General features: G+C 41.2%; 1 protein-coding gene across 1 annotated transcript in view; it reads right to left on the bottom strand.

Moving 5' to 3' along the window:
- The window catches only part of COL1A2 (collagen type I alpha 2 chain), a 35,157-nt gene extending 14,079 nt beyond the window's left edge, over positions 1 to 21,078 (bottom strand). The window contains exons 1-29 of the mRNA XM_080936573.1: positions 20,841 to 21,078; positions 17,351 to 17,386; positions 16,242 to 16,352; positions 14,954 to 15,007; positions 12,091 to 12,135; positions 11,872 to 11,925; positions 11,721 to 11,774; positions 11,390 to 11,443; positions 10,948 to 11,001; positions 10,406 to 10,459; positions 8,928 to 8,972; positions 8,606 to 8,659; positions 8,459 to 8,503; positions 8,116 to 8,169; positions 7,529 to 7,627; positions 7,375 to 7,419; positions 7,180 to 7,278; positions 6,797 to 6,850; positions 6,551 to 6,658; positions 6,155 to 6,208; positions 5,959 to 6,057; positions 4,931 to 4,984; positions 4,367 to 4,465; positions 3,787 to 3,840; positions 3,275 to 3,328; positions 2,790 to 2,843; positions 2,412 to 2,465; positions 1,414 to 1,458; positions 219 to 317 (exon numbers count right to left, since the gene is read on the bottom strand). Of these exons, the coding sequence (XP_080792699.1) occupies positions 219 to 317; positions 1,414 to 1,458; positions 2,412 to 2,465; positions 2,790 to 2,843; positions 3,275 to 3,328; positions 3,787 to 3,840; positions 4,367 to 4,465; positions 4,931 to 4,984; positions 5,959 to 6,057; positions 6,155 to 6,208; positions 6,551 to 6,658; positions 6,797 to 6,850; positions 7,180 to 7,278; positions 7,375 to 7,419; positions 7,529 to 7,627; positions 8,116 to 8,169; positions 8,459 to 8,503; positions 8,606 to 8,659; positions 8,928 to 8,972; positions 10,406 to 10,459; positions 10,948 to 11,001; positions 11,390 to 11,443; positions 11,721 to 11,774; positions 11,872 to 11,925; positions 12,091 to 12,135; positions 14,954 to 15,007; positions 16,242 to 16,352; positions 17,351 to 17,386; positions 20,841 to 20,960 (1,905 nt within the window). The 5' untranslated portion in view covers positions 20,961 to 21,078. The remainder of the gene's footprint in view (positions 1 to 218; positions 318 to 1,413; positions 1,459 to 2,411; positions 2,466 to 2,789; positions 2,844 to 3,274; positions 3,329 to 3,786; positions 3,841 to 4,366; positions 4,466 to 4,930; positions 4,985 to 5,958; positions 6,058 to 6,154; positions 6,209 to 6,550; positions 6,659 to 6,796; positions 6,851 to 7,179; positions 7,279 to 7,374; positions 7,420 to 7,528; positions 7,628 to 8,115; positions 8,170 to 8,458; positions 8,504 to 8,605; positions 8,660 to 8,927; positions 8,973 to 10,405; positions 10,460 to 10,947; positions 11,002 to 11,389; positions 11,444 to 11,720; positions 11,775 to 11,871; positions 11,926 to 12,090; positions 12,136 to 14,953; positions 15,008 to 16,241; positions 16,353 to 17,350; positions 17,387 to 20,840) is intronic.
- Positions 21,079 to 27,297: the final 6,219 nt, after the last annotated feature.

Raw genomic sequence — 27,297 nt, 5'->3', positions numbered from 1 at the left:
TACTAATTCATTCTTGGCATTTAGACAAAGATTTAACTCCTTCAAATTACTTTTTGAAATAGTTCTATTCACAGGAATCATATTGTTTATTACCGAGGTAGAAATCACCACACAATTGGAAATAAATAAGAACTTTAAAAAATGGTCATTCTTCCATTGAATCTATTTATTTTAGAACACATGGGCCCTTTCCCTTGATCTATAAATAATAGTTTTACCTTGTTTCCATCAGGCCCTGGGGCTCCAGAGGGACCTCGGCTTCCAATAGGACCAGAAGGACCAGCAGCTCCGCTTTCACCTGGGGGACCACGTTCTCCCTACAAGGCAGCAATTAGAAGTCAGACACATCCTGACACAGCCTTACGTGCTTAGAGGTTTAGGTCGAGTTCTACCACAGTTTCGAGGGATTAGCATGCATTTTTCATCTCTCATTTCCCTCCTGGTGTACTGGAGGGAAGGCCAGAGAAAATTGCTAAGTGGTCATATGCTTCTAACACGCTGGGACTGCCATTCCACAGTCTGTTGCTCTGGAAACACTATATTCAACCTTTGGAATTTCTTTACTTTCGAGAGGATGGACTTTTCTGTGCCACGGGCCAAGTCAGATGCCAGACACACTTCGTAGTCAAAGGGTAGACAGTGGAGTTTTAGTTGAACAACTATGTCGTGAGAGGCTAGGACTGTATTGTCACATTATTGCTCTCTTTACAACCTCGTGTAGTAATGACATAAAAGGGTATTCAACAGAGGTTGTGTGTGTGTGTGTGTGTGTGTGTGCGTGCGTGCACGTGTGTACATGTGTATTCATTGTGTCTGTTTAGCTGAATACCTCCAAATTTGCCACTAAATCTCACCACCACATTACATTTTATGGCCGAGAGTTCGACGCTGCAATTATATCAAAGGTCCTTGCTCTAACTTTGTTCTACGGAACTCTGGCTTCCTAGGTATGTGGTAACTAACATAATGGAATGCCTTGATTTAAAACAAGTCTTTGTAGCTATGCTAAAGTGCATAGACAAGGTGCAGTTACTCCTTCATAAAACCAGACTCTGAAATCTGAATTTTGCTTCAGATTCTTAATAGAGACACATTCTGTAAATATTCACCTCAGATATTAGGTATTAACTTACTTGGCTCAAAGCCAACAATGACATCACATTTGTTTATATAAATTATTTACTATAACACATACATTTGTTCATTTATGTTTCTTGAACCGGAAGGCTATTGAATAGCAAATATAATCACCTAACCAGAAATTTTTTTACTATTAACTTAGAAACCCAGTGATGTCTATGGAAGAGGTTAAAAGCTAATTTTTAAGGAAGGTGACCAGCGGTGTGAGGGGCAAGCACTCCTTCTTTTAAAAACACATCAAGTGTTAGTGAAATTTAACTAGGTGGCACTTACTCTTGGACCGGCAGGACCAGGGAGACCGAATTCACCAGGAAGACCCTAGGTAAAAACACAACAGTAAACACATCATGGAATCTGTGTGTAGTCGCAACAGTTACTCATGCTTAAGGTATCCAACATAGTCCGATTTAGAAAATAAAGCTGTCCGGGCTCTACTCACATAAATGCTTTGATGTACGGGCTAGGGTGTACAACAAAACCTTGGCTTTATAAAAAGATTCAAAATGAGACTAATGTTGCTATCAAAGATGTGTCTGTGCCAGACACGGTATCAGAAAATTAGGCATTCTTTGGCTTGCTGTCTTTTATAAAACTGACAAAGCAGCCTCTCTTCTCTGATAATGTCATGAGGGTCCCAGACACAACAAGGCCTTGCACATCTTAGCTATATAACCACTGCCTTCTTAATAGGAATTATCATATCCTGTATGTTACCTAGTTAATTGTATACCCGTGTGTATCTCTTTTATTACTGACCAGCTGTCTCTTTAATGTGGCCCACTGTTGACAAAGGAGCCGAGGCTACAGAATGTAACTAAATTGAGGCGCATTCATCACAATTAGAGAAAATGACTCAGAACCCGGGCTCTGACTGTGGATAGCAGCGTCATGTCTGAATGCCAAGAAAAACATTAAAAGCAATTTTTTCCCCTCCAGGCTCTGGTTTGATTGAAAATCGGCACATTTATGTTTCTCACTATGGAGAAGGAAATAATTTGTATTTTAATATAGCAAAGAACAAAACAAAAAGTAAGGCTATTACGTGAAGCAGTCAATAGGTTTTGCTTTCTATTGTGATGTTTCTGTCAATCCACAAAATAAGGCAATTTGAACAAAATATAAATAAGATGTTTCATTATTTTGTTCAATACCAACAAGGTAGACTGCTATCATTAGTGTGTGAAATATGACATTTTTGTATTGTAATTACATGGCAATAGGTCATTTATAAAGGAGGAAATTATTAGATTTAGTCAGGTCTTCCTACTAACCCTTTCTCCTGGCTTGCCAACTTCTCCAGTAGCACCTGAGGGACCAGGGAGACCCTAGATGAAGAGATAGGAAAATTTCAATCTTATGGCTGTATTCAGGGGAGCTGCTAATAATTGGGGCACACAGAAGAAACAGCATCATGAACATTGTTATGTGTTATTAAGTAACTCTGGAAACAGCTCCTTTGACGACTGTGCCTTTTGCTTGAGTTCTGAAGCCATGCTTTGGGTGGTAGTGCTGCTGCTGGTGCTGGGGGTATTGGTGGTGCTGGTAGCGCTGGGGAAGCTGAGAATACTGGGAGTGCTGGGGGTACTGGCGGTGTTACCGTGGGTTGGATAGGAATGGTGTGGTGAAATCAGTCTTGCTTGCTGGCTTACCTGGAAGCCTGGAGGACCAGCAGGACCTTGTTCACCTTTGCCACCTTGAACACCCTGGGAGTGACAGAAGAGATAGCAATAGACGTTAGTGACTGCCCCCTTGACATCATGACATCATGTGTTGTTGTTGACTCCAAAGCCAAATTCGTGCATCCAGTTTTGTGAAGGAAAAACTAGCTATTTGTCTATGTGTTTTAGCCTACCTATAAAGATGGCATAAAAACAAAAAAACAAACAAACAAACAAATAAAAAACCAAAGTATTTCTATTACATTGTTAGTTGCCACATATGTAGGAAGCCAGAGGTTAATTTAAAAACAAAAACACAAACAACAGTCTCGTAGAAGGAAGTGAGAAAGAATTGATGTCAGTGACAGCGGAGGTGGTGGTGATATCAATTTACGGTCTTAACTGTGGAAAGATGGCTGCTCTGAAGAACTAAGCTTATGCTGCTTTGGAAGAGGGCAGGGGAAATAAATACTAACCTGGGGTCCAGGAGGACCCTGAGCACCATTGTTGCCGTCGGGACCTGGAGCTCCCTAAATGATTAATAGAATAGAGAGGCCCGTGGTTATATACAGGTCAGGTAGCCTGAGGAGCTTCAAAGCACCCTGGATGCTAATTCCTCAAAACAAGCTCACCGCTTTAGAATGAAAGAAACTCACTGTGAGTTTCACCAAGTTCTAAATGCTGCCTGTTTACTGCTGATGTAGTTGAGGGGAGGTTTGCAGACAGGAGAATACTAGCACATATTCATATATTCTTACTCATAACAGGAATAGAATAAGGGACCAGATGCATCTGCATCTTTGGATATCTTCGTGCTGATTAGTTATAGCTCAGTATCTTTCTCATGTACTTCAAAATAAAGCCATTTCATCATGGTAAGAGAGCCGTTAGGACGCCGCTTTGGAAAGTAAATGGTGATACCACAAATGAAGAAGGCTCAAAGAAGGTACATTTTTAGAGAAATTTCTCTGTAGAAGTTAACACCTACCCGAGCGCCAGCAAGACCAGGATGGCCTTTCTCACCAGGTTTGCCAGGATCACCCTGTTAAAAGAGTATGTATTGTACAAACATTGAAAAAAGTTATTAAAAACTTTGAAAACCCCACACACATATTAAAGAAAAAGAAGCCATGATACCAAGAGGTAACAAAGTAAGGGCAGATACAATGGAGCGATTGGAGGGAGGTCAGGGAAGGGGAAACTATGTAAGAGACATATTCTACATCCAATTTCCTGTGACAGTTTTGAAATGTTGATTTTGTTGCTTGTTTGCACAATCTACTGCGATTTCTCCACTTTGAGTTTCTTATTCAAGGCATAACCCGCGAGTGAAGCTCTGTACAAAAGGATTCTGTTTGTAGATGAGGGGTGTAACTCAGGTAGGTTTCCAGCAGGGTGTAATGTCACAATGCAGGTAAGGCCTTAAAGGAATAGATGCTCTGCAGCTTTCTTATGATGACAGAACCTGATTTGAGGTAAACTGTGCTGAGGAGCAGGAGAGAAATACTTGACTGTGGCAGAGATTAGCATATAGGTATCGAGAGGGGGTGGAGGGTCATGATTCTTACAGAGGGGCCTTTGGGTCCAGGGAATCCGATGTTGCCAGCTTCACCTCTTGGTCCAGCTGGGCCAATTGGGCCAGGTCTTCCATCAATGCCAGGGAGACCCTGAAACCAGAGTTTCAAGTTTATTCCCTGTCCCCATGGTTTCCAGCTATCAGGATAAGGATTTTGCCAAATGATAAAAAACATGATAGTTTTCTGTATGCACAAAGCTTCCCATATAAACTGTCAATAAATTATGACTCTTTCCCCCTGTTCTAAATAGGATGTCAGTACACAGACAGACAGCGCAATCTCACATGCATGCAATCTGTCCCTCTCCCTTCCTTTTCTGTCCCCTTGTCACCTGCTTCAATTTTCCCAGTCCTGGCTTTCTTATCCCTTCCCCGATTTCAGCCCTGCATCCATTTAGACTCCATAATTACAATCTATTACCTTCTGTTCCCAGATGATGTCGGGGTGGCTGATATTTATTTTCAATGTATTCATGTATAAATAAGCCTCAGAAATAGACTTGAAGAGGGTGCAATAGCATTCTTGAAAATGTAATGGAAAATGAGCAATACTTACCATTGGCCCTTCTTTGCCAGATGGGCCAACATTTCCAGGAGACCCAGGAAGACCCTGTAAAACAAATGAGGGCCCTTTCATATTGGTACGTTAGCTCCTACACTCAAGGCTCAAATTAATTGAAATCTCACACAGCCTTCTTTTCTCACTTTTTGTTTGCTGCTGAGGGGGATTCATTAGAGCTAGCAGCCTTGTTTGAAAGTATGAAAAGAAGTCTGAAATCTTTCTTTTGTGGGGTGTGTGTGTGTGTGTGTGTGTGTGTGTGTGCTTGTGTGCGAGTGCAAGCACCTGTGTGCGCACACGATCCTTTGTATTTATCTTTTTTTTGCAACTGACTCATTTATAGGTATCAGAAGAAACTGTAACACAACCTATTTATTGTATGGACAAAATGTATCATGCTATTTGCTCCATGATAGGAAGGAAAAAATTTGGTAAGCAATTTTCAAGGTGGATTTTTTTATTGCTATATTTGGTGTCCCCTATTACTTGTTTATGGTATAAAATTACAGATGATATTCTCCCATAAGAGATAATGGAAGAAAAAAATGACTCCATTGCTATGGATTTGAGTATCTCTGACTCAAAAGGTCAGTCCTCTATAGCTGGTATGTGGCTGAATGCGTTATAGTGCTTTACAATTGCTGGAAAAATGGTTTCAGTTATGAATCTAATAAACAAATAATGTATAGACTTAATACATACCATGAATACCTTATATAAATCTCATGACTTAAGAAAGACATGCTGAGGAGAGAGCCAAACTAATTTGGATAGTCTAAAATAAATACAATTTTCCAAAGCCCTCCTAGTCATTAATTCAAGTACTACAGGGTACACCTATGAACTAGCCCAATGCATGGAACCTTCGATGGGGTTCCGATAAAGTTGGGTTGAAAAGGCAAACATCAGCAAGTTTACTAAGAAACTTACTTTAGATGTTTTTGTTGGCCCCTCAGTGTTAAGCGGTCCTTTAAAGAAGGCACCAGTAACAGGCAAGACTTTATGAGGACTCCTCTCAAACTTACTCTGGGTCCCATGAGACCAGGTTCCCCAGGGCGACCAGCATCTCCATTAGGACCTCGGGCTCCAGCAGGACCACTGGAACCACGATTGCCAGGAGGGCCCTGTTCATAGGAAAGGGACCAAGTAAGGAGGATGAGGACACGTCCAGCACCAGCATTACCGAGGTCCTTCCTGGGAAGTAAGTGATGGTCGACTTACCATCACACCAGCTCGGCCATCAGCTCCAGGAAGACCACGAGAACCAGGGCTGCCCTGTAGAAAAGGGCAGGAGACAGCAGGGGATTAGAGAAACCTTTAGATCCCCATTGGGTAGAGGTTCCAAAGACAGGGGAAGGTATCGGTGCCCATCAAAGCCAAAACACTTCATCAAAATGCCAAGGGAACGCACAGATGAGCATCCAGAAAAAAAAAGAAAAAGGTCAACATTGTTTCTAGACCAATTTAAGAACATACCAAATAGAGAGTCGCTTAATCTAATAAAACAGATGGAAGGCAGATGCTCTTTCATCAAGGATACACACACAGAAATGCTGACCGGTTCCCAGCCAAGGGGTGGCATCATGGTCTTCTGTGTCTAAAGTATTCAGAACTTACTCTAAGCCCTGGAGGTCCAGAAGGACCAGCAGATCCAGGTTCTCCAGGGGACCCTCTCTTTCCTTCTTCACCGCTGGGACCAGGAGGACCTTGGGCTCCAGCAGATCCCTGTTTTTATTTTAAAAAGAAGAAGAAGAAGAAGAAGAAAAAGAGTAGGAAATATTTTTATATCACATCTAGTTATTGACATTGGATTGAAAATTGACAAGGGTAAGTTAACACAATTGGGATTGTGAAACTACTTACAGGCTCACCCTTGTTGCCGGTTTCTCCTTTGGAACCAGCGGGACCAGGTTCGCCCTAAGAGCCAAAGGAAACGGGTCAGATGACAGAAATGTGTCAAGATTCTCCAGCAGACAGGTCTCTTGGGTAGTTTAAACTCAAGGTCTCTAAAATGGTATTGGTGAAAGGGTAAGACTCAGTTTACCTCATCTATTTTTTTTTCACAAGCTGCTAAGGAAAAACAAAAGCTTGTGTGCACGCCCAGAGGCGGGACTATACAGGCTCATAATGCAGCTGTATAGGGAATATAAACGTTTGCCCAACACCGCAGAAGGAAGACAGGAAATCTTGCAAGGAAAAGTCAAGGTAAAATACAGATAAAATACGTTATGGCGGTGGCCACTTACAACAAGTCCTCTGGCTCCAGTAGCACCAGCGGCACCCACGGGGCCGGGAATACCGCGGGGGCCGGGGAGCCCAGGGGCCCCAGCAACACCAGGCAGTCCCTGTGGGAAGGGAAAATGAAAGGTCTCTCAGGAGGAAGCAGGTTGCAGAGACCGCCTTCTTTGAGCATCAGCAACCAGCCCATAGCGGCTACTTACAGTAGCACCCTTGGCTCCAGTGAGGCCATTGGCTCCAGGGTTGCCCTATGAGGGAAAGGAAAAGGAAAAACTCTCTGAATGAGAATATTTCTTACCTTCTCTGAGCCCATCTTTGGTCTTTCCCCTCAACTGTCTTACGTCAATGACTACTTACAGGAGGTCCAACGGGGCCAGAAAGACCCGGAAGACCCACTTCACCACGGGGACCGGCAGGACCAGCAGGGCCGGGGTTACCAACAGGTCCAAGTTCACCCTGAGAACAGAAGTCACAGGGTAGGGAATCAGCGCTACGTAACCAGACAGCACACTCGGTTATTGACCATAGCACCGACTTTTAAGGAATTCTGTCAGAAGAGCAACCATTTAGCTTCTCTGGCTTATCATCACAAAGTTTGGGCTTGCCTTTCTAATTTGCGAACCTAGATCTGACATTCTAGCATCTCTAAAGTTGCTGTGGTTTGGTCTCTGGGGGAGTGGTTCCTACTCAGCCCAGCGAGCTCGGGAAGCACACATCCTATAGGTTCTCCAGGGAATCAGTCCCTAGGCCAAGGCTGTATCCATACGTAGCGTACAGAGAGATTTACCGCAAACATAGAGAAAACACTTCCATCCTTATTTTAAAGGGTGGGGTTAATTAAGGGAATTGCCCTGCTGGTTGCCTTTCTCCCTGCAAACAGTACTGAAATTTCAGGTGGGACTAAAGGATTTACCGAGGCTGTGATAGCAAACAATGCTTTTTACCTTGGGACCAGGAGCACCTGGGAAACCAGGAGGTCCAGCAGACCCAATGGGACCCTGAAATCAAAGCAGCAGATGTAAGAAATTTCCGCAGAAACCGATTAGGAAAACAAGCACAAAGGTCGATCAAGGAACGACGTGTAAGGTTTCTGACATAGGACGAGTTTTATTCCACGCATCAGTAACTCTAGACAATAGCTGTGCTACTTAGAGAGGGAAACTTCCAAAGACCCCAGGGAAACATTTGGCAAAAGTGTCCAAAACATTGTCCTTTCCTAAGAGTTAACAGAGATAGCCACTGCTCCACAGTCTAAACCCCTTTCTTCTCCCCAGTGTCAGAACTTACAGCAGGGCCAACGGGGCCAACACTTCCATCACTGCCACGGGCACCCTATGAAGGAAGGAAAGGCGGACAGTCAGGTGGACATCAAGCAACTCCCATTAGACAGTGTTTTAAAGCGATTTAAAGGGAAGAAAAAACTGGGCATCTTACAGCTGGACCAGGAGCTCCGACACGTCCTCTTTCACCAGGAAGCCCTCGGGCACCCTAGAAGCAGAAATATTGTTAATAAAGTTCAGAATGCTGATCTTAAAAGAGTCACAGGCAGCACTTTGTCCAATTTTTAACACATGTAGAAGTTCACTAGGAATACAGCTCTTGTTCTAACACTAGGTCAAAGGTGAATACGCAGAGGTATGAGAAAAGTATCAAGAGTCTAATGCCAAGGGAAATGGCAATTATCAAAGACTCTAAAGAAAGTTTCAGGATGCTAAAAATGTGCATTCGGGTTTGTAGTGAATTGACCAATACTCACTGCTTGACCTGGGGTTCCATTCTCTCCGGGGGCACCGGGTTCACCCTATATGCAGAAGAAAAATGGAGTCTCTGTTCATTATATTATAGATGATTATTATATTTTATTTTTCTGATTGTACAATTTTACTCTATTGTGTCAGTTTGAGCTTTTTGTACATTTTAAACATGTTTTTATACTTACAGACTATTTCTCAATAATTTCAGACACATATGTTTTTTTTTAAAAAAACATGATAAGAGTTTTATTTAAATATGCCAAAGGCTAAGGTACTAAAAAGATGTGATTATTTAACTGCCCCTCTCTCCAATTTTCTCTTTATATTTTAGACATTTTGGAATAACTCCATAGATTAGGAATATTATTTTAAAAAAGAAACAAATGATACATGTTTCTCCAGGGCAACAAAAATTACCATCTTCAGAGTTATCTGAATGACTAGTGTTACTTATTTTTTTTTTTAAGATGAATGGAATGTCAAGGCATCATGTGAGCTTTTAGGGCCATCAGGTTTGTTTCTTATTCCGAGAGCTAGGTATTGGTGGTTCCCTTTCTATTTTGGGGGGATATAAAAACACGTTCCTTCAAGGCATTCTAGTTTAGGGAGAGATGCTGAGGAGATGCTTACTTAGCAAGCACTCAACCACTGAGCTCTAGCGCTAGTCTTGAGACTGCGTGAGGAATGCATTTTAAGACTGAGTGGTGTGAGATGGGACCTACAAAGTGCCCGTTAGCTCTAAAATTTTACGAAATTGAGATCTGTGATCTAAGCTACAATACCAGGGCTCACGGGAGACTGGACTTGGTCTTGTTTATTTGTGTGGCAGATGGGAAGTTAGATCAGAGTCTCCATATTCATGCCCATCTCTGGTCCCGCCTGCGTTTGTTACTTACTAATTTGTAATTACATTGGCATTCACATTAATATCACATTATCTCCTTAATAGGAAAGAGAACATTTTATACTTAGAAACACCGTCAGAGAAGAGGCTAGCCAAGAGATAATACACTTCTGAGACTTTAACTACCTAATTAAAAATTTTTTGAGTATGCACAGTTAAGTCATAGGAAAGAGGTTGAAAAGTGCATTGTGACATGAGTGTACCTATCCAATTAGTGCAAGGCAAAGAAGGATTTAAAGGAGCTGTAAAGTAGCACACTTTGTCCTAATATTTGGTTATATGTTTATTTACTTTTATTTTGGCTACAGAGATTTAATGACATTGTAAGAGGAGGAAAGGAGGTGGAGGAAGGATATTTTAACATTATTTTCCACTTGAGTATTTACATTAAGGTAAATCAACATTAATAATTGGTCTTAGGATCTCACTCTTCCACCATTGAGGGGTTTGAAGGCTGGATGAAAAGACAAGATCCTTTTTGAAATGTGGGTTTGCCTTCAGTAAAATAGCCTTTTTGATAGCAATGGAAGATCTAAATGTCCTGGTTACAAACAGCGTTCCAAACTCAGTATTTACCTTTACGCCCTGTGCACCAGGCTGTCCTTTCAATCCATCCGGACCACTGTGTCCCTGAAAGGCAATGGGCACTTTTAAAAATGCTGTCATGTTGTCATCTCAGTCAGACCAGAACCTCCATCTTTGCAATTATTACATCTTCTAGGAGGATCCCATGGTTGCTGAAGAAGACTGCAACCAAGTGTTCTAACTCAGTTAAGCTGGTTCCACTACCACCCCAATCATTTCGCCTTTACGCAGGTCAGAAGGAAAGGGTGCTGGACAAGCTTCCTTACATTCCTCTCACCCTAATGCTGTTCTGGTTTTCGATAGTTCTAAGTACTTAAAGATTTACATAATCTATACATAATCTATAATCTACATAGTGCTTGCATATTAACCTCAGTTTTTCATGAGTGTTGGCTCCACTTTAATTTTCAGCATTTTCAAAATTCCAAGACACAAAAGCTAGGATGCCTCACCCAGGAATTTAAATACACGTGAGTTCTTACCATCCCCATCACCAGCCTTTTTCCTCTTATTTAGATGAAGAAGTCACTCACCCGAACGCCTTTGAAGCCAGGGAGCCCAGGGGTTCCAGGGAAACCACGAGCACCCTAGGGAGAGAGGGGAACCAGAGCAAGGTAAGGAAGTTTTCCTTGGAAGTCAAAACACCATGTTTTCCTCTTTCCAAACCAATACTCCTCAAAACTCAAGTTTGGGATCAAAAGATGTTGTGTTTTTAAAACCTAGAGCCACAAGAGAACAGCTATGATATGAATAAGTAAGATGGCGGCGTTTATAGAAAACATGGTTTGGTTAGTCACAGGCTGCTGTCATAGCCATTATGTTATGAGCATCAGTGAAATCTGTGCATTCTTCCTTTGCTTCTTTCCCTTGTCAGATGCCTTCAGGCAATGTCACCGGTGTGAGTGACATCCGAGCCACCATCAGAGGCATGCTCATAACTAATACAGGACCACATTCTGTTGTCAACAATCTTACCTGTGGTCCAACGACTCCTCTTTCCCCAGGTCTTCCAGGTTTTCCAGGGTGACCCTAAAACAGGAAAGCAGCCAGGGGTCATCCTTCACTTAGTAAGCCATCAGGAGAGAAAGGTATGCATAATTATGTGGGCTGGAATACATGTTTAATTAACAATCTTGTCTCTTGAGCATAAGCAAGTTAATTAGTATTTCAGTAACGTAGTATTTCCCATATGGGGAGACTCAGGCATATTGAGTATTTGGTTTGGAACTTATTTGGCTCTAGATACTCCTGTTGTGGAGGGAATATGTAAAAGGTGTTTTAGGAGAGCTTGGAAGTAAACACTTACATCCTCACCAGCCTTGCCAGGAGGGCCAGCTGGACCACGGGAACCTGCGGGACCCTGTAGGAATGCGAGATGCATTGAGGTTAAGACTGTGTTCACAACGCCCCCCTTCAGAGACTTTCTCTTTTGTTAAACAGAGAGAAAATGTTCTCACCGTTTGACCAGGTTCACCAGGCTCACCAGCAGGTCCTTGGAAACCTTGAGGGCCCTAAGGTAGAGGAGAAGGAACATTTATTGATTTATCTGGATGTTCTGGAGTCAAGTTCAGAACATTAGACGAGTCCTTTGCCTTCCACCAACATCCTCAGAGCATGAGAGTTGTGTTTAATGCTCTCCTTTTATATAAGAGTGACTATAAGATTTTGATACTTACAGGGGCACCAACAGCACCAGGAGGGCCTCTAGGTCCCATTAAGCCCTATAAAGAAATGCACATAGTTAACACCAAGAAGTCATGTCCTTGTTGGGAGACTCATAAGCTGGACTGGATAGACTGGAGTTAGAGATGTCACTGAGCCCCTGGAATTTTTGGATGGACAGATGCACAAATGTCACCCCCACAACCAGGAAGTATTTTAGAACCCACATTTTCTGTACCCTCTCCCGACCTTCAGTTCTTCTGTTTTTCCCAAACAAACCTTCTGAACTCAATGAGAACTGTATGGGGGAAGTCCTAAGTTCCTCCAGATGTGCAAAATTGGGCATCTGGAGATTGTTCTAAGGCAATGAAGAGAACCGCTTTTTGCACAAGAACAGAACACTGAATGGCTGACAAAGAATTTCAGTCGGATTCCCTTTGCCATGGGTCACCTCTCTGTCTCATATGTAGCTAAGAAATAGTCTTTGTTTTTGTTTTAATTGCAACTGGGCCATAAATTGGAAAGGATCAAAAACCCTTCTTAATGATTAAAAGGAGGTTTATTATAACCTAAAAGCTCTTTTCAGGCCGATGACGGATGAAAATGTGCGGTGAAAGTGGATGTAATGAGGGGTGAAGGAGAAATAAATTATCATCGAAGCAACCGATTGGAGGAATCTATCATCGGATATTGAAAACATAACACAAACGACAGGAGTTTTTCTTTCTTCTTCTTAGCGCAACACAGATGGGAAGTAAAACAGAATGCTGTGAGTTTTTGAGCTAAGTGGAGTTTTGTTTTGCTCTGTGGTGATCAAAGCTTGTGTAAGCTCATCTGCTGGGTCCATATCTCAGGCAGCTAGAAACACCGCATGCACAGGCCTTGAGTAATTTGCTTATAATACATCAACCATGAGGATTCTGCTTTTGAGCCTATCCACTTTATTAAATAACTATAGTGAGACACTACATATTTTATTTAAAAAGCACATTATTTTAATTATGAGAACTATCTATTTTGTTTTAGAAATGGCTTCAATGTTAAAAGAGGATGTCACTTTTCAATAAAAATATTTTTTAGGTATCCATTATGTATAATTTTCTTTGACATCATGAATTTTTAATTATATTTATTCATCTTTCCCCATATTTGCAACAACTTCATTTACATAAAGGATATTTTATTTTGTGAAGACTGTGAGATGAACTCTGATTAATTCAGAAAAGAACCCTATGGGGTTTTTTAGTTATTGATTTTTCAACATGGGAAATTATTTAACACTTTATTGTTGCTCATCTTCTCTCTTTGTTAAACACATATCTGTTCCTTATATCTGTCTACGGATGTGGATAGATGTTCAAGCTTAAATTATATTTCACTGATATTTTAAAGTGAATACTTTTTCTGATAATCCCCAGAAAGAAGTTTCAAAGACAGGGGAATCTGAAATCCATACTAATTTCTCAGATGTATGCCCATCATTTTAATGTTTAAAATAAAATGACATCTACTCCTAGTTTATTTTCCACTTTGCCTCTTCTTGAGAAATGGATTCTACTTTTCATCTGAGTAATGTCTGGCATTAGCAGAAACAACTCATTTCAAATGTCTAAGATAAACAAAGCCGAAGGACGGCTTCAATTTTTCACTTCAGATATGAACGTTTTAAATTACCAGGAAAAAAAATCAGGAAATTGGAAATCATCAATTAAAGCTACATTATTTTACAAGTGAGAGTTTTAATTTACAGAAAATATTGTCTTGCCCTTACAGTATATTAGTTTACCTCGGCCCATTAGCTTCAGAATAATGTCCCATGCAGATAGAGCAATGATACAGAGCCCAGGTAAAAGTTGTGTTTAAAGACCATGGTAACTATCAGATAAATGCCTTTGGAAGCAGATAATTAGAACCACCAAATTGTGTGCATGTGTATTAAATGTGTGCAGTGCTTATCAATCTAATGTTTTTACTTCTGGGACATTTTCATCCTTTTCTATAAACTATGGTGCATTTTTTATAATTATGTCTTTCCTCTTTATCACATCTCAGTAATGTTTGGGAGAAGCTTCATTTGTGAGTCAGAGCATCGTCCTGATACACAGGGAAGCTTTATAAATTGTCACCCAAATGGCAGGATGTGTGCTGAGTGACACAAATGATAAATTTGACTCCTTCTCTTTTCTACTGGCTTTTAATAAATAGACAAGAAAAGGAATTTTCATTAGCACGGAGAGAAAAGAAACATTCCTTAGATCGTCAGGTCCCTGAAGGTGACTCAGAACTGCTGTCATTTGCAGCTAGTTGGGTAAATCCAGTGTAGTTCTAAACCTGTTGGGGGCACCTGGTAAATTCTGTGACTGAGAAAGTATTCTGTTCAAGGACTAAATACATGAACCACTTGAGTGATTTGGGGGTGGGGGAAAAATAAAGCCCCAGACTCTTCTATTACGTGATGAAGGAAGAGGCTGAACTAGAAGTTCTTGGTCCTGTCCAACAGGTTGAGTGAGCAATGGAAATTCTTGTGTTTCCCAGTGCTGCTTCATACTTTAAGGAATGTGGAAAGACATAGAGAAAGGCATAGATGTTAATTTGCTTGAGTTAAATTCATCTGCTCGAGTTATGGTCTGTATTTTCAGGGATTATTGTTCGGACATAAATATCGAACCTTCTTTTTATGAGGCATGTTTGTAGAGGAAATTGAAACTCCTAACCTGGACTCCAGTTTTGATATTTATTGGAATGTAAAAAAAGGAGTTGTTTTTCATTTGACCTAACCATGTAATGTTAACTTAATTAGGATTGTGGGGGTTAACAGAAATCGCCTTACAGAAGCTGCTTTTTTTCCCCCTCTAGGATAATAGGAGACAAGCATACCATTGGTCCAGGGCCAGGTGAAACTCCTTTGTCTGAATACTGAGCCGCGAAGTTCTGGAGAGAATAAAACACACCGCAGCATATAGGTCAATGGTCATACACTTACATCTCCCATTCTTCTTTCAACCAATCAGTTAATTAATTTCCTGATACTATTTAATATTTTAATTAATTGATTAATTCCCTGATACAATTTAAAAGAGAGCCGAGTTTCAATAGAAATGACTTAGAATTCAGTGCTGGGTCCCCCTCCTTATTCTTCAGACTTATCTGCCTTGAGAAATCTGTTCCTATGCACAGATCAACTACCTCTAGACTGAGGGAAGATGGCTCTCTATACCTTTACAGTCTCTCAGAACCCTCACAAGTACAACAGAGCCCAGGAGAACATGCTGTATAAGCAACTTCTGCGCTCACCCACAAGTCACTAAGATACTTCTTTGTTCTGGCTGGAGTTTCCAAAAAGGGACATAAAGAATTTTCAGGTTATAGGGAAATGAAAATGCCCCTTAGAAGATTAAACTTTTAAAAAAATAGTTCACAGTAATAACTTCCCTGTTAAAGATCTCTCTTCGAGTAGTAACTGTATTAAAGAAGGTGCTTTTAATACACTCAGTAGATAAGCAATCATAATAGGATCTTTAGGAGAGAAAGGTCTTATTTTACAGCATAAAGTTGGGTATTAGAATTAGGAATCTGATTCATAGTGCTAACCAATTAGGCAAATATGTTTTTCTTCCTGCAGTGAGGCCATTGGCACCCCTGCCATTGTCAAAGACATAAAGCTAAAAGAAGATATTAATGAAAAAGGGAAATGTACTTTTCTCAATTTAGTTTCAAGCAAATTAAACCTAAAACTGCTTTGAATGTTGGTTCAGCAGTCTCCACGCCAAGGAGAATAGAGAGGGTCGGATGTTTGTGAAATTGCTTAAGACCAGGGGCTTCACTTATGTGATTTAATCTAATCAAACTCTTTAATAATGCAACACCTCTTATTTGTGCTGAAATGATAAAAGATATTAAATCCCCAAATTAAATAATGGCATTGAAGGCTGCAGCTACCTTCTGTGAACACAGAGACTAGGCCTGTAATTGACAAGGCCCTAAAGAAGAGAGGCAAGGCAGAACCCTAAACGAAGAAACTAAAGAAATGAAATACTGATTTCTAATTTCCAAATAGAAGTCTTCTCCTTAGCTGCTAAAATTAAGTTTCACAGTGAGTATTTTTTTTCCAACAGAGCAAGACACTAAAGTCAGATCTAAGTTAAGAATATGTAAGACATCTTACCCCACCAAGACCAGGAGAGGCAGGGGGACCAGGAGGACCAGGGGCACCAGGGGGACCAGGAGGACCAGGGATACCGTCAACACCATCTCTGCCTCGGGGACCTGCTGGGCCCTGTTATAAGAAAAAGGGAGGTATTAGGACAGGGCTAGAGCTGCTTTGTGGAACCCTGTATAGCATGTGGAAAGAGACCCAAGAACACACATGCTAAGGTCAGTTTTTTAGACTTGTTGCTGTGAAAGGCTAGGAACATAATATGCTATATCTGTCACTGATTGACATGCACCTGTGATACAGGCTTAATTTAGGAGGGTATTTAAGGCCTGATGTGTGCAGATAACAAATTGTAGCTAAGCCAGTGTAGACCCTGAGTATTAATTCATGACGGAGCTGATTCGCTGAACTTTACAAGGACACTATGCACATTGAAGCTGGCTCCTGACTTTGGTAAGGGTGTTCAATTGTCTCGGTAGTGATGTGTGAGGAGTGACCTAACCGGTTAGATCGTTAACTATCCGTGTGGTTAGGATAATTAAAAAATACAATTATACGACTAATACATTGAGTAGAATACACAGCGCAGTTATTTATTATATAATGCAAATCACGCAAAAAACCAGTTAGGTTAGTGATATACATCAGTGAAATGTAGCAGGAACATAGCAAATAGACTAGCAACCTAGTGTGTAACATGTATGGATGAAGATAAAGAAGCATGTTACTGCTTCACAATTATTTTCAATCTATACAAAGATTTTCTTTTTTTCCAAGGAAACAAAACACGTGACAAAGAGGATTCTGCGGCAAGGGACACATTTCCATTACACCTGTGTTGGGCAGGCCAAACTAAAACAAAGGAAGAAAGACCCTGCAAAGAATGTGGCTGCCTGCAATCGTGTTTCTTTTCATGAAAGAGTAATTGTGACTGAAAAGGGATATTGACTATATATAATAATGCTCATTTACCTCTTCTTCGGGACATTATTTACTTAAAAGGTAGTGTAATTATCTGAATACAAAATAATCTTACACATTGTCAGTCTTCTGTAGCTTCTAATATGTAGTTATTTAAATATGGGCCAAAGTCCTTGAATGGTCTAGAAATCACATACCCTTTGTCCACGTGGTCCTCTGTCTCCAGTGGGGCCCTAACGAAAGACAAAAAAGGCAAAGAGCTACATCTAAGTAATTGATGCTGAACAAGCAAACCAATTTTGAAGATAATTAGTTGTTAAGACTGATCTGACTAAAATATTATTAAACAGCAGCCAGAAGACTGGTACAAGGCAATAGAAGACAGAGTATTGATTTTGTTGAAACTGTGTGTAATTTTTTTTTCTTCTCAAGCTGCAGGACTTGAGGATGCTATAGTTTTTGTGCTCAAACTAATACTATTCATTATACTTTTAATAAGATGATAGCTACAGATAAAAACCATTTATTACATCTTTACAGCACATTTATAGAGTCAGCCCTCAAAAATAAACTTGGATTTACTATCCATAATTAATATAATATGCATCCCTTATAAGAATATAAACGGATATTTAGAAAGTCTTTTAATATGTAAATAATTAATCTGTATAACACAAATATAATTAGAAATGATTTTGGAAGATAATAAACCTTTGTTACATCAAACATTAATAGTACACTGTTTTATAGGTTGGTAAAATTATAGTATAATTTTATTCATATTTGTATGGGTAAAATCTTGACAAAATATTTCCTTCTTGTAGTTCACATTAGATTTTGTCAAACTAAAATTATTCTGGTAACTTCAGATATTTATGGAGAAACATAACCTCTTACCTTTCGTACAGATTCCTAGAAAAGAAAAGAAAAATAATCATTATGAGAAATATATACACATCTATATATTAAAATGGCTTTATTTTGATATTATATACAAATATATCTATAGATATAACTGAATCGTTTTTTCCTATTATCTTAATCTAATACTTTGAAGTAAAATGTAAGATTTTACCAATAAGCAATATTATCTGCAAACCAAATGTATATACTTATCTGTAACTATGTTGTAAGTTTAATCCATGAGCTAAGAATTCATTCACCATTCGTTGCAAATGGATTCTAGTAAATTATTAAAATCTCTCAAAATCAGCACCTTGTGCTAAAACCCAAACATTTAACTGACCCATTTGCTCTCTCTTTCCTATGGGTGTTTTATGAGGCCAGCCTCACTTAGCACCACCTACTTCAGAAAATGGGGTGGGTCCTTTCAGTAGAAGCCAGAAGTTTTGGACTACTACTATACCCCGTCCCAATTTCCTTGGGAAGCCTAACTGGCCAACTGCCCTCCCCAGAAAGGACACTGCTGTGATCAAAGCAAAGTACAAGCATCTTATTTCTTCCAAAAGTAGTTTTACTCACCGCTTGTAAAGCTGTTGAGAAAAGGAGAGAATGAGGAAATAGTTATTGGTATCATTTCATCAATGGGTATCATTGTATACATCAATAACAGTGATTCACAAATGATACTCAGGTTCACACCGTTCATTTACCAACTCTGTTTCCCCTTTAGAATATTCTAATAACTTCCAAATTATTCAGGTAAAAAAAAACATAGCCGAAATCAGCAGGTGACCTGTTTACAGTTTTAATATGTAAATATATTTTAAAATTACATAGCTAATTATTTACTATTTTTAAAATGCGGTGAAACATGACTGTTTCTGGAGGACATCTCAAGTGCTCAGCAAAGTAGCAAAGGTGAGTCACTGGCTCTCACCAATTGACCGATGAAAAAATTATGCATAAGAATTTGGGAGATCATGCACCCTTAAGCAGAGCTTGTTTTTCACCAAACAGTGAAGTAACTTTAGCCCTTTTCCAGGTCTGATTTGCATACATGGAAGTAAATGGTTCAGGAGTCTGATTTTTGCTATAAATAGTTTGGTAAGGTCATTTGACTAACGGGCATTCCATTGGTCCCCTAAGAAGGCCTGCTTCATATTTGTCACAATTACCCCAAGACTTTAGAGGCTGAGTTTCATGCCTCTACTATAATAATTAAAGGATAATGTGGTCTATAATTGCGGTCAGATTTGCTCCAGGATGATTCACCCCTAAAAATTGCTTGGATTTGGTGGTCACAATGCGTGTCCTTTGGAAGGAGAACATCTGTCGCGATGGTCACCACTCAGAATAGTGGAGCACGTGTTGCATTCACACTTAAGGGCAAGTGATGAAGATCACTGTTAAATTAGATCAATGGTGTGTTTCGTTGACTGTGTTCACTGGAGGAAGAACAGTTTGTCTGAATTAAGAGATGCCTTCCAGGATTTGGAGACTTGCCTTTTAGTTACTCAGTTTGTGAGCCATTTCGAACAATGTGTGTTGGATAACCTCTATTCTACACAGTGCTTGGATGCTGAAGAGAATGTATGTTGACCTTCAAGTCTCTACTTCCCTGGGTCTACTCTATTTCTCTTTAACTCTGGTTTTATAGAAAGTTAACTTGTAACATTAATTTGTACAGTGCAATCACTTCTTCGTATCCTTGGGGAGTACGTACAAGTCGATGAAGGGAACATAGAACACATTAGAAATTAGGCATGTGGCTGGGGACAGCTTCTGAAGGGCTGGGGGGTGGCCACGCCCTCCATAACCCTCATCAAGACAACATCTTTGTCTAGTTAAATTAGGCAGCCATTTTCAGATGAGACCCAATCGGTTTTCTTCATTCTTTCGTCAGGGAAGTCTAGTTCTACAACCTAGAAATGGACAATGGCCTTGAGTCTGGCACACTTACGTTGTTCGCCACACTTTAGAAAAAGGCCCAATTGATTTGAAGCCACACGGCAAACGAATAAGAGACTCATGGGGAGAATTCCAGGCTCTTCAATCTCAGGGCAAGGTTGATATTTCTCACATTTGTTGTTTTGGTGTCTGATTACAGGTGGGAACTTTAAAAGTTACTCTCTCCATGAGCAGGTGATGGATTGGGATGCTGCTTTAACTATTCAGAAGGTAAAAGCAGAAGCCGAAGCAGCCCGCTTCTCAGGATACATCGGCTGGGTTCTTTACACAGGGTCCAGAAATGTAAATCACTCTATGGACCTGGTAGGTCTCTAACTGGAATTCATGCGCTTTGGGCCTGGCCCCTGTTCTTGCACTTTACCCCCTCCAGGGGGAGCATTTTCATCATTCTCTTCGTCAACGTCATCCAGACCAACTCTGCCGCCCACAAGAAAATGGAGTCCGGAGAGTTTTGTATTGTTCTATTAAAGGACTTTCTAAACTAGGCCTCAAGTTTCACAAGGTGATCACGAGCATAATTCTGGGGAGTGGAGCCCTCTGACTCCTTCATCCTGTCAGTCGGGTTTATACCTGGAGGCAACATTCTTTGCCTCCTTGTGGACTTTACCAACCTGGGAACCAGACTAACCGTCCTGATTTAAGAAAGAAAGAAAGAAAGAAAGAAAAAAAAACTTCCCCAACTCTTGGTCAAGGCTTCCGTATTTCCTTGTATCTCATGAACCCGAGTGTTTTCCCCCCACAGATCAGAGAGCGACCTCACACGCTGTATGTGGAGTGAAGGCTGAAGTTTCCTTCTAAGGAGAGCAGGGTGCCCACCTCTCCAGCCTCTCTCCTCCATCTCCCCCAAACAAGCAGAAGACACTTACATTGACATGTTGCTAGGCACGAAGTTACTGCAAGCAGCAACAGAGTCCGCGTATCCACAAAGCTGAGCATGTCTACCACTTAGACATGCAGACTCCTTGTGTCGCAGAGCCCCTGGGTCACCAGCGGAGGTATCACCTGGCGGGCGCAGGCATGCAATCTTGACCGTTCCCTCCAACTCAGTCGAAACCTCCCGCTGCCGTGGTGCTAAAATAATAAAGCCCAGACCTGCCCTATTTATATGGGAAAAGTTTCCCCAGCCGGAGGGTGCCTCCAAAAACGTCTGCACCAATGGGAGGGCTGGGGCCAGGGGCCCCAGCCTCAGTTCTGGGAGGAGACTGCGGGGGCGCAGGGGAGGGAGCCGAGAAGGGAGGGACGTGGCTACAGGGCTTCTTAAATTGGTTCCATTCTTTTTGAGGACGTGGACACTTTTGAGGCTTTCGAGGGGAAACTCTGACTCCCTGTCTGCATACCTCCGCCCTCCCCAGCCACCCGCCCTCTCCGGCCCTTGCCAAGTTTGGAACCACTTTAGGACACCTACGTGGGCACTTTTCAGAGCAGCGGGGCAGGTGTTGAGGGACCTGGAGGCCGAAGATGAAAAGGCAGGAGCTGTCCAGTCCTGCTTCACTTTGTGCCCCGCGGGCCACCTGCAGCCTTTAGGGAGCCGGGGTGTGAGAGGTGGAGGGTGACAACGTGGCGAGCTTTAGAGCTGCCCACCCGGGTCGGCTTCGCCCTGCCCCCACCCCCCAACTAATTTCTCCAGCTTTGGGGCTTGTGTGCCCTCATTCTCTCCCCCTCCCTCTCTGACTCTCTCTGTCTCTCTTTGAGGAGGGGAGCAGAGGCACCGAGGAATAAACTTAGCATCATTGCATATACTTTGGTTAAGCCCCATTTCCAGCCCCATGGAAGACCCCCGGCATTATTACCAGCCAGACCCAGACGCTGAGCCTGGACCAGATAACAGATTAGTGAACACTCAGCCTATTTGTGACCCCCTTCACTGCCAAACACCTCTACCTTCTTCCTCACACCTCCGGTCACCCTGCTTAGGAGAAAATGTGAGAATGGTTCCTAAAACTTTTTATTTCTCACCCGGGTCATACACAACCTCTTCCTTAACATGCCAAAGCTGCTCCCCCCAGAACAGATGAGACTTCTCTTCACTCTCCCCTCCCCCACCCTTTGCCTTCACACTGGGCTCTACTCCCCCACACCTTGGAATGAGACTTGGACGAAGACATACTGAGTGCTCCTTCCCAAAGCTTCTTGGAATGTCTTCCAAATTCTGGGGGAGGGAGGGGTAGGGAGGAGGGTGTAGGGGCCGAACAGCCTCCTTTCAGTCTGCCAAACACTGTGAGGCTGCAGAGACCTATTCAGGGTCTCTCTCATTCTGTCCCCAAAGTCAAAGCAAATACGGCATCTTTAGGCCACTTTTATGTTCACGAAGCAGGAATGGATGAACTCCTTGGGAATCTTCTCCTTTCTCCCCACCCCCACTCCACCCCCACCCTTTCTACTTCCTGGTGAGGAAGAATTTCTGACTAAATAGGTTAGTTCCATCAGCAACTGCTGTAAACAAATGGGACTGGATATTGCTAACTGACTTCTGTTTGGGAATTTAAAGAAAATGCAAATGCCAAAAGCAGAAGAGAAGAAACATTTCAGGAAAGTTATTTTAATCCTGTTAAAAACAAAGCTTTGAGAGACAAGTTAGGACGCATTTTTAAAAATTAATTATTAATTTACTTTTATTATTCACTTTACATTCTGCTTACTGCCTTCCTCCTGATCACCCCCTCCCACAATCCTTCCCCCTTCATCCCTTCCCTTCTCCTCTGAGTGAGACACCCCCTTGGTATTTCCCCCCACACCGGCACTTTAAGTCTCTTCAGAGGCTAGGTAAGAAAATGTTGGGTTTTGTTTTGTTTTTTATATGTATATATAAAAAACATTTTTGAAAATGTTTTGTGCAAAAAAAAAATCTAAGACTACACATCTGTTTTTTATATATGTATATATAAATATATAATATATTATATATATTAATCAGAAGCACACGTTATCGTTTCTGTTGAGGTGCTGGCTTGCCTTTGGAGAGTGTCATTTGTGTCTTTGTTTTAGGTTCCTGAAAGACAGGTATTAATTCTGAACAAAAGAGTAGGTAAGAAAACAGGGTTATGAAAGAACCCCCCAAATGTCCTTCAGGACAGTTATTGGGTAACTCTCCTTGGGGACAACTTACTAAACACACTTGCTTTGCAATAGATACTCAACATCTTAGACATCTCACTTTGCTCAGTGGACTTTCTGTGATTGTCAAAATAGTCTCAAGCCTAGAGCAGCCTTTGAAAGCATGATTCTTTCCTTTTTAAAAGAAACAATAAAGTAAAAGAAAGAAAGACAAACCTACTTGGTTGACTTTTGAGAATTAGAGAAACCGAGTTTCAAACACAAGTCCCCTGGTGGAGAGTGAGCTGATAAAGTTGCAAAGTTCCTGGGAACTGAGGCACACACCAAGTACTGCAGCACTCCCTCCCTGCTGATGTGGCACGGTTTGCAGCCCGCAGAGTCAGCACTTGGTGGAAAGCCCTAGACAGAGGAGTGAGGTCAGGGGAAGAGCAAAGTGCTCTGCTTTCTCTCTCTCTCTCTCTCTCTCTCTCTCTCTCTCTCTCTCTCTCTCTCTCTCTCTCTGTCTCTCTCTCTCTCTCTCTCTGTCTGTCTCTCTCTCTGTCTGTCTCTCTCTTTCTCTCTCTTTCTGTCTCATCCCTCCCTCTGCCTGATTCTATCTTTGTCTGTCTGTCTCTATCTGTGTCTATCTTGTCTCCTCTCTCTCCCTCTCTTCTCACCCCTCCCTCTGTGTCTCTGTCTCTTTCTGTGTCTCTGTTTTCTCTCACCTTCCTTCATCCTTTCCTTCCTTCCTTTCTCTGTCTGTCTCTTTGTCTCTGTCTCTGTCTCTTTCTGTGTCTTTCTCTCCTCTTTTTCTCTTCCTCTCTTCTCACCCCATGACTCTCTGTCTCCTTTGTCTTTCTGTGTGTCTGTCTTCTTTCTCCCTCTCTTCTCACCCCTCCCTCTGTCTGTCAGTCTGTCTCTGTCTCTTTTTCTGTCTCTATTTCATCTCTCTCCCTACCCCCATCTTTCTGTCTTTGCCTTCTTCCTCTGTCTTTCCCTGTTTCTTTCTGTCTCTCTGTCATTTCTCCCTCCCTCCCTCCCACATGTGTTGTGTGTGTGTGTGTGTGTGTGTGAGAGAGAGAGAGAGAGAGAGAGAGAGAGAGAGACAGAGAGAGAGACAGAGAGAGAGAGAGACAGAGAGAAAGAGAGATGGGGGAAGGGGAGTAGAGAGGGGGGAGACAGAGGCCTGAATATCAGCCATTTATAGATAATAATTTCGACGGTCTTTTTGTCACCTACTGGGGCAGGCACTCTCTAGCATTCTCTAATACTTGCCTCTAGATATTGGCTAAATATTTTATGTGCACTGAATCATTCTGAGTTGACTGGAGACCTAGATTTAGATAGCAGAATCAAGTCAGGCTGCAACATGTTTATTCAAGTCTTTATATAAAGATTTTATAAGGAGGATAGAGAACCAGTATGGTAATTAATTCCTATAATCTTAGCTCTTGCAAAGCTTAGGTAGGCACATCACAAGTTCAAGACCAGCCTGGGATATGTAGTAAGACCCTACTTAAAAACAGCAAAAACACAAAACAAAACAGAAGCACCAGCAACAACAAAAAGGCCAAAGAAGCTCTAAATATTTTCAGTCTGAGATACTTTATTCTGACTAAATTGTGAAGGCAACAGGTATGACCAGGAGAAAAGTTAGAGCTAAAAAAAAAAAAAAAATGGTAGTTTTAACAGAGACAATCTTAAAATGGAACTTTAAGATGTTTTTGGTGGTCACGTTTTTTCTAAGCCTTGAGAGGGTGTGTGGACGGATGGTTTTGAGTGGAGATAACGCGCCATCAAAGGATGTTTGAAAAACCCGGAGCTATGGCCACATCCTGGAAGAATGATCAGGAGAGCACAGCAGAGGTGGGGAAACCAGTGAGGAGTAATTCAAAGGAAACTGGGGAGTCTGGTATAGGACAGTGCTGCTGGAATTGAGAGCAGATCGTGGGAAAACTTTAGAGGTGGAAGAAAACTGTTCTGATGTTTGATTGTGGAATCTGAGTTGGGAGGAGGGTGCTGGGAGCAGCATCAGGTTTCTCTGGCTTTAGCAACTGGCCAGAACTAGAGCCCATTTAATCAGGACCATTTGAAAGGAGGGTGGCTATGGTGAGAAAGAAGACAAGGAGCTCCTGTACAGACTCAGCCTGCAGACAGATAGGCTTCATAGTCAATGCCTACCTATGTCGGAAGTACATGCTTCCTGTTGGTCTTGATTTATAGGTAACGGAGCCCACTTCATTCCTGATGTCATCATGTGAAATCCTGTAGGCTGCATTTGTGTGTTGGAATAGGAGAATAATCAGAAAAAAAAGAACAACTAAAATAAACCATCAAATATGCTGACAAGCACTAGCATCTAAAGAAAGGAGGGAAGAGGACACAGGATTGGAGGGGATATGAGGAGAGGTTATGTGGTGCTGACAGTTTTCATATTTATCTGAGAGGCCAAGTCAAGATTCAGAAAGCATATACATCACCTCAGGGGTTTTGGTGACAGAGCTTTCCTGGAGTGGGACCTAAGATAGACAAAGTGAAAGGTAAGGCAATGAACCATGGGCTACAGAGTTTTAATTACGCCAGTGGCTGGAAGGAGCCAGGTGTAGTTTAAGGAATTAAGGTGCAGTTAAATGACTATGCAGGGGGATTATCTTCACAGAGAATAAGATCATCTGGAGTAGCTGTGTAATTCTGATGCTAAACCCCACTTAAAAGTCTTCCAGGGAAACCTTAGGCTCCCACACATAATCTCATTTGCTTTCAAGCATTGAGGCAAGGGACATTTAAGTGCATATGGATTTTTTCCCCCCAAGTTGGCACTGAATGAATAATCAAGTGTTTCTCACGAAATCTCTTCCAAATGAGTAGACAGGAAATTTATCTCACCCCTTCTAAATTCCGGTTTCATCTGCGGTGCCCCATTTTTCAAGCTTATAAATACGGACTAGACACTCCTCTTTTATTTACGCCTACGTCAGAGGGTGCTTGTGCACTGATGCTGTAGAAATAGTTGTCTTGCAGTATCTTGCTATTGATTATATTCAGCCCCATAGCTCAGAGGAATGTACTGGGGCTCACAAATTTCAGCTTTCAATTAAGCCCACCTCTTTTTTGAGAAGATACTGATTGCTTTTCTTCAGACAGTTCCTCAGCCATTCTTCAGTTGCAGAATCCCAGAATGCTGGTGCATTCTGGGTGCCCTCTCTGACCTATAAAAGCTTTGGTTGTCTTGCTTTCCAGGTTCTTAATTTTAAAATTCTTTTCAAGTGGCTGGGGGAAAAATGAGACATTTAGTGCACTTGCAAGAAAGAATTTTAGATGTTAATAGTTGATTGACTTAAGTATGAAGTTGAGCAAAAATATATATCCTGGGGTTACTACTTTATATGTAGAAAAGAATTATGATGATTTGATTTTATGAACTGTCACACATTACATATTGGCATAACCATATTTCATTGAAAATAAATAGCAAATTAGATTAATGATAATAGCAATAAACTCGTTAAAATCTAAAAATTCTAATTTATTAATGGATGCACACTACCTAGTATATTGTATGCTAAGTATTATACTATGGCAAATATAATTTTAGAAGGATTATAAATTCTTTGTCTCACAGGGGTGACAGGAACTTCCCTAAGACTTCCTTGATGTACAACAATGGGTCAACTCCCCAGAACTCTACATGTTTCTAAGACTCCTTATTCCTCCAATATTTAATACTTACTATATACCATAAGCCTGATTGACTGATTATTTGAAAGAATAAATTGTTTCTTGGTTGGCTTCATTTGTTTTACCAATACTTGCCCATTTAATTCATTCATCTACTCTTAGCTCTCCCAAAGTGCTTAATAAGTTAAAGATTCTCAACTAGCATTTGCCCAAAAATGAGAATAACTTTGTACCACACAACTGGAGAAGGAGTTAAATCTAAATACTAGCTGTTTTGTGTCAGTGATTTTGTTTTTACTATTTAACTCACTCATTAAAACAGCAATTGACTGGGAGCTAGTGAAGCTAGTTCACGGAGTCTAGTTATTTCCTAATATTTTATTTTGTTAAGACAAATGTATAAGGAACAGATGCGTAAAGGGTTGTAGGGTAACCCAAACATCTTCCAAAATCCTTGTAGGTATGGTATACGCAATCACGATTTACCTCTGCCATATCTCTAAGGAGAGTCTCTAGTGTGGCAGTCATCTGACAAATCTCAGTCAATAACTGATACATTTTA

The sequence above is a fragment of the Micromys minutus genome, assembly GCF_963924665.1.
Source record: "Micromys minutus genome assembly, chromosome: 23".
Classification (NCBI taxonomy): Eukaryota; Metazoa; Chordata; class Mammalia; order Rodentia; family Muridae; genus Micromys; species Micromys minutus.
This window is presented reverse-complemented; position numbering and strand designations above follow the sequence as displayed.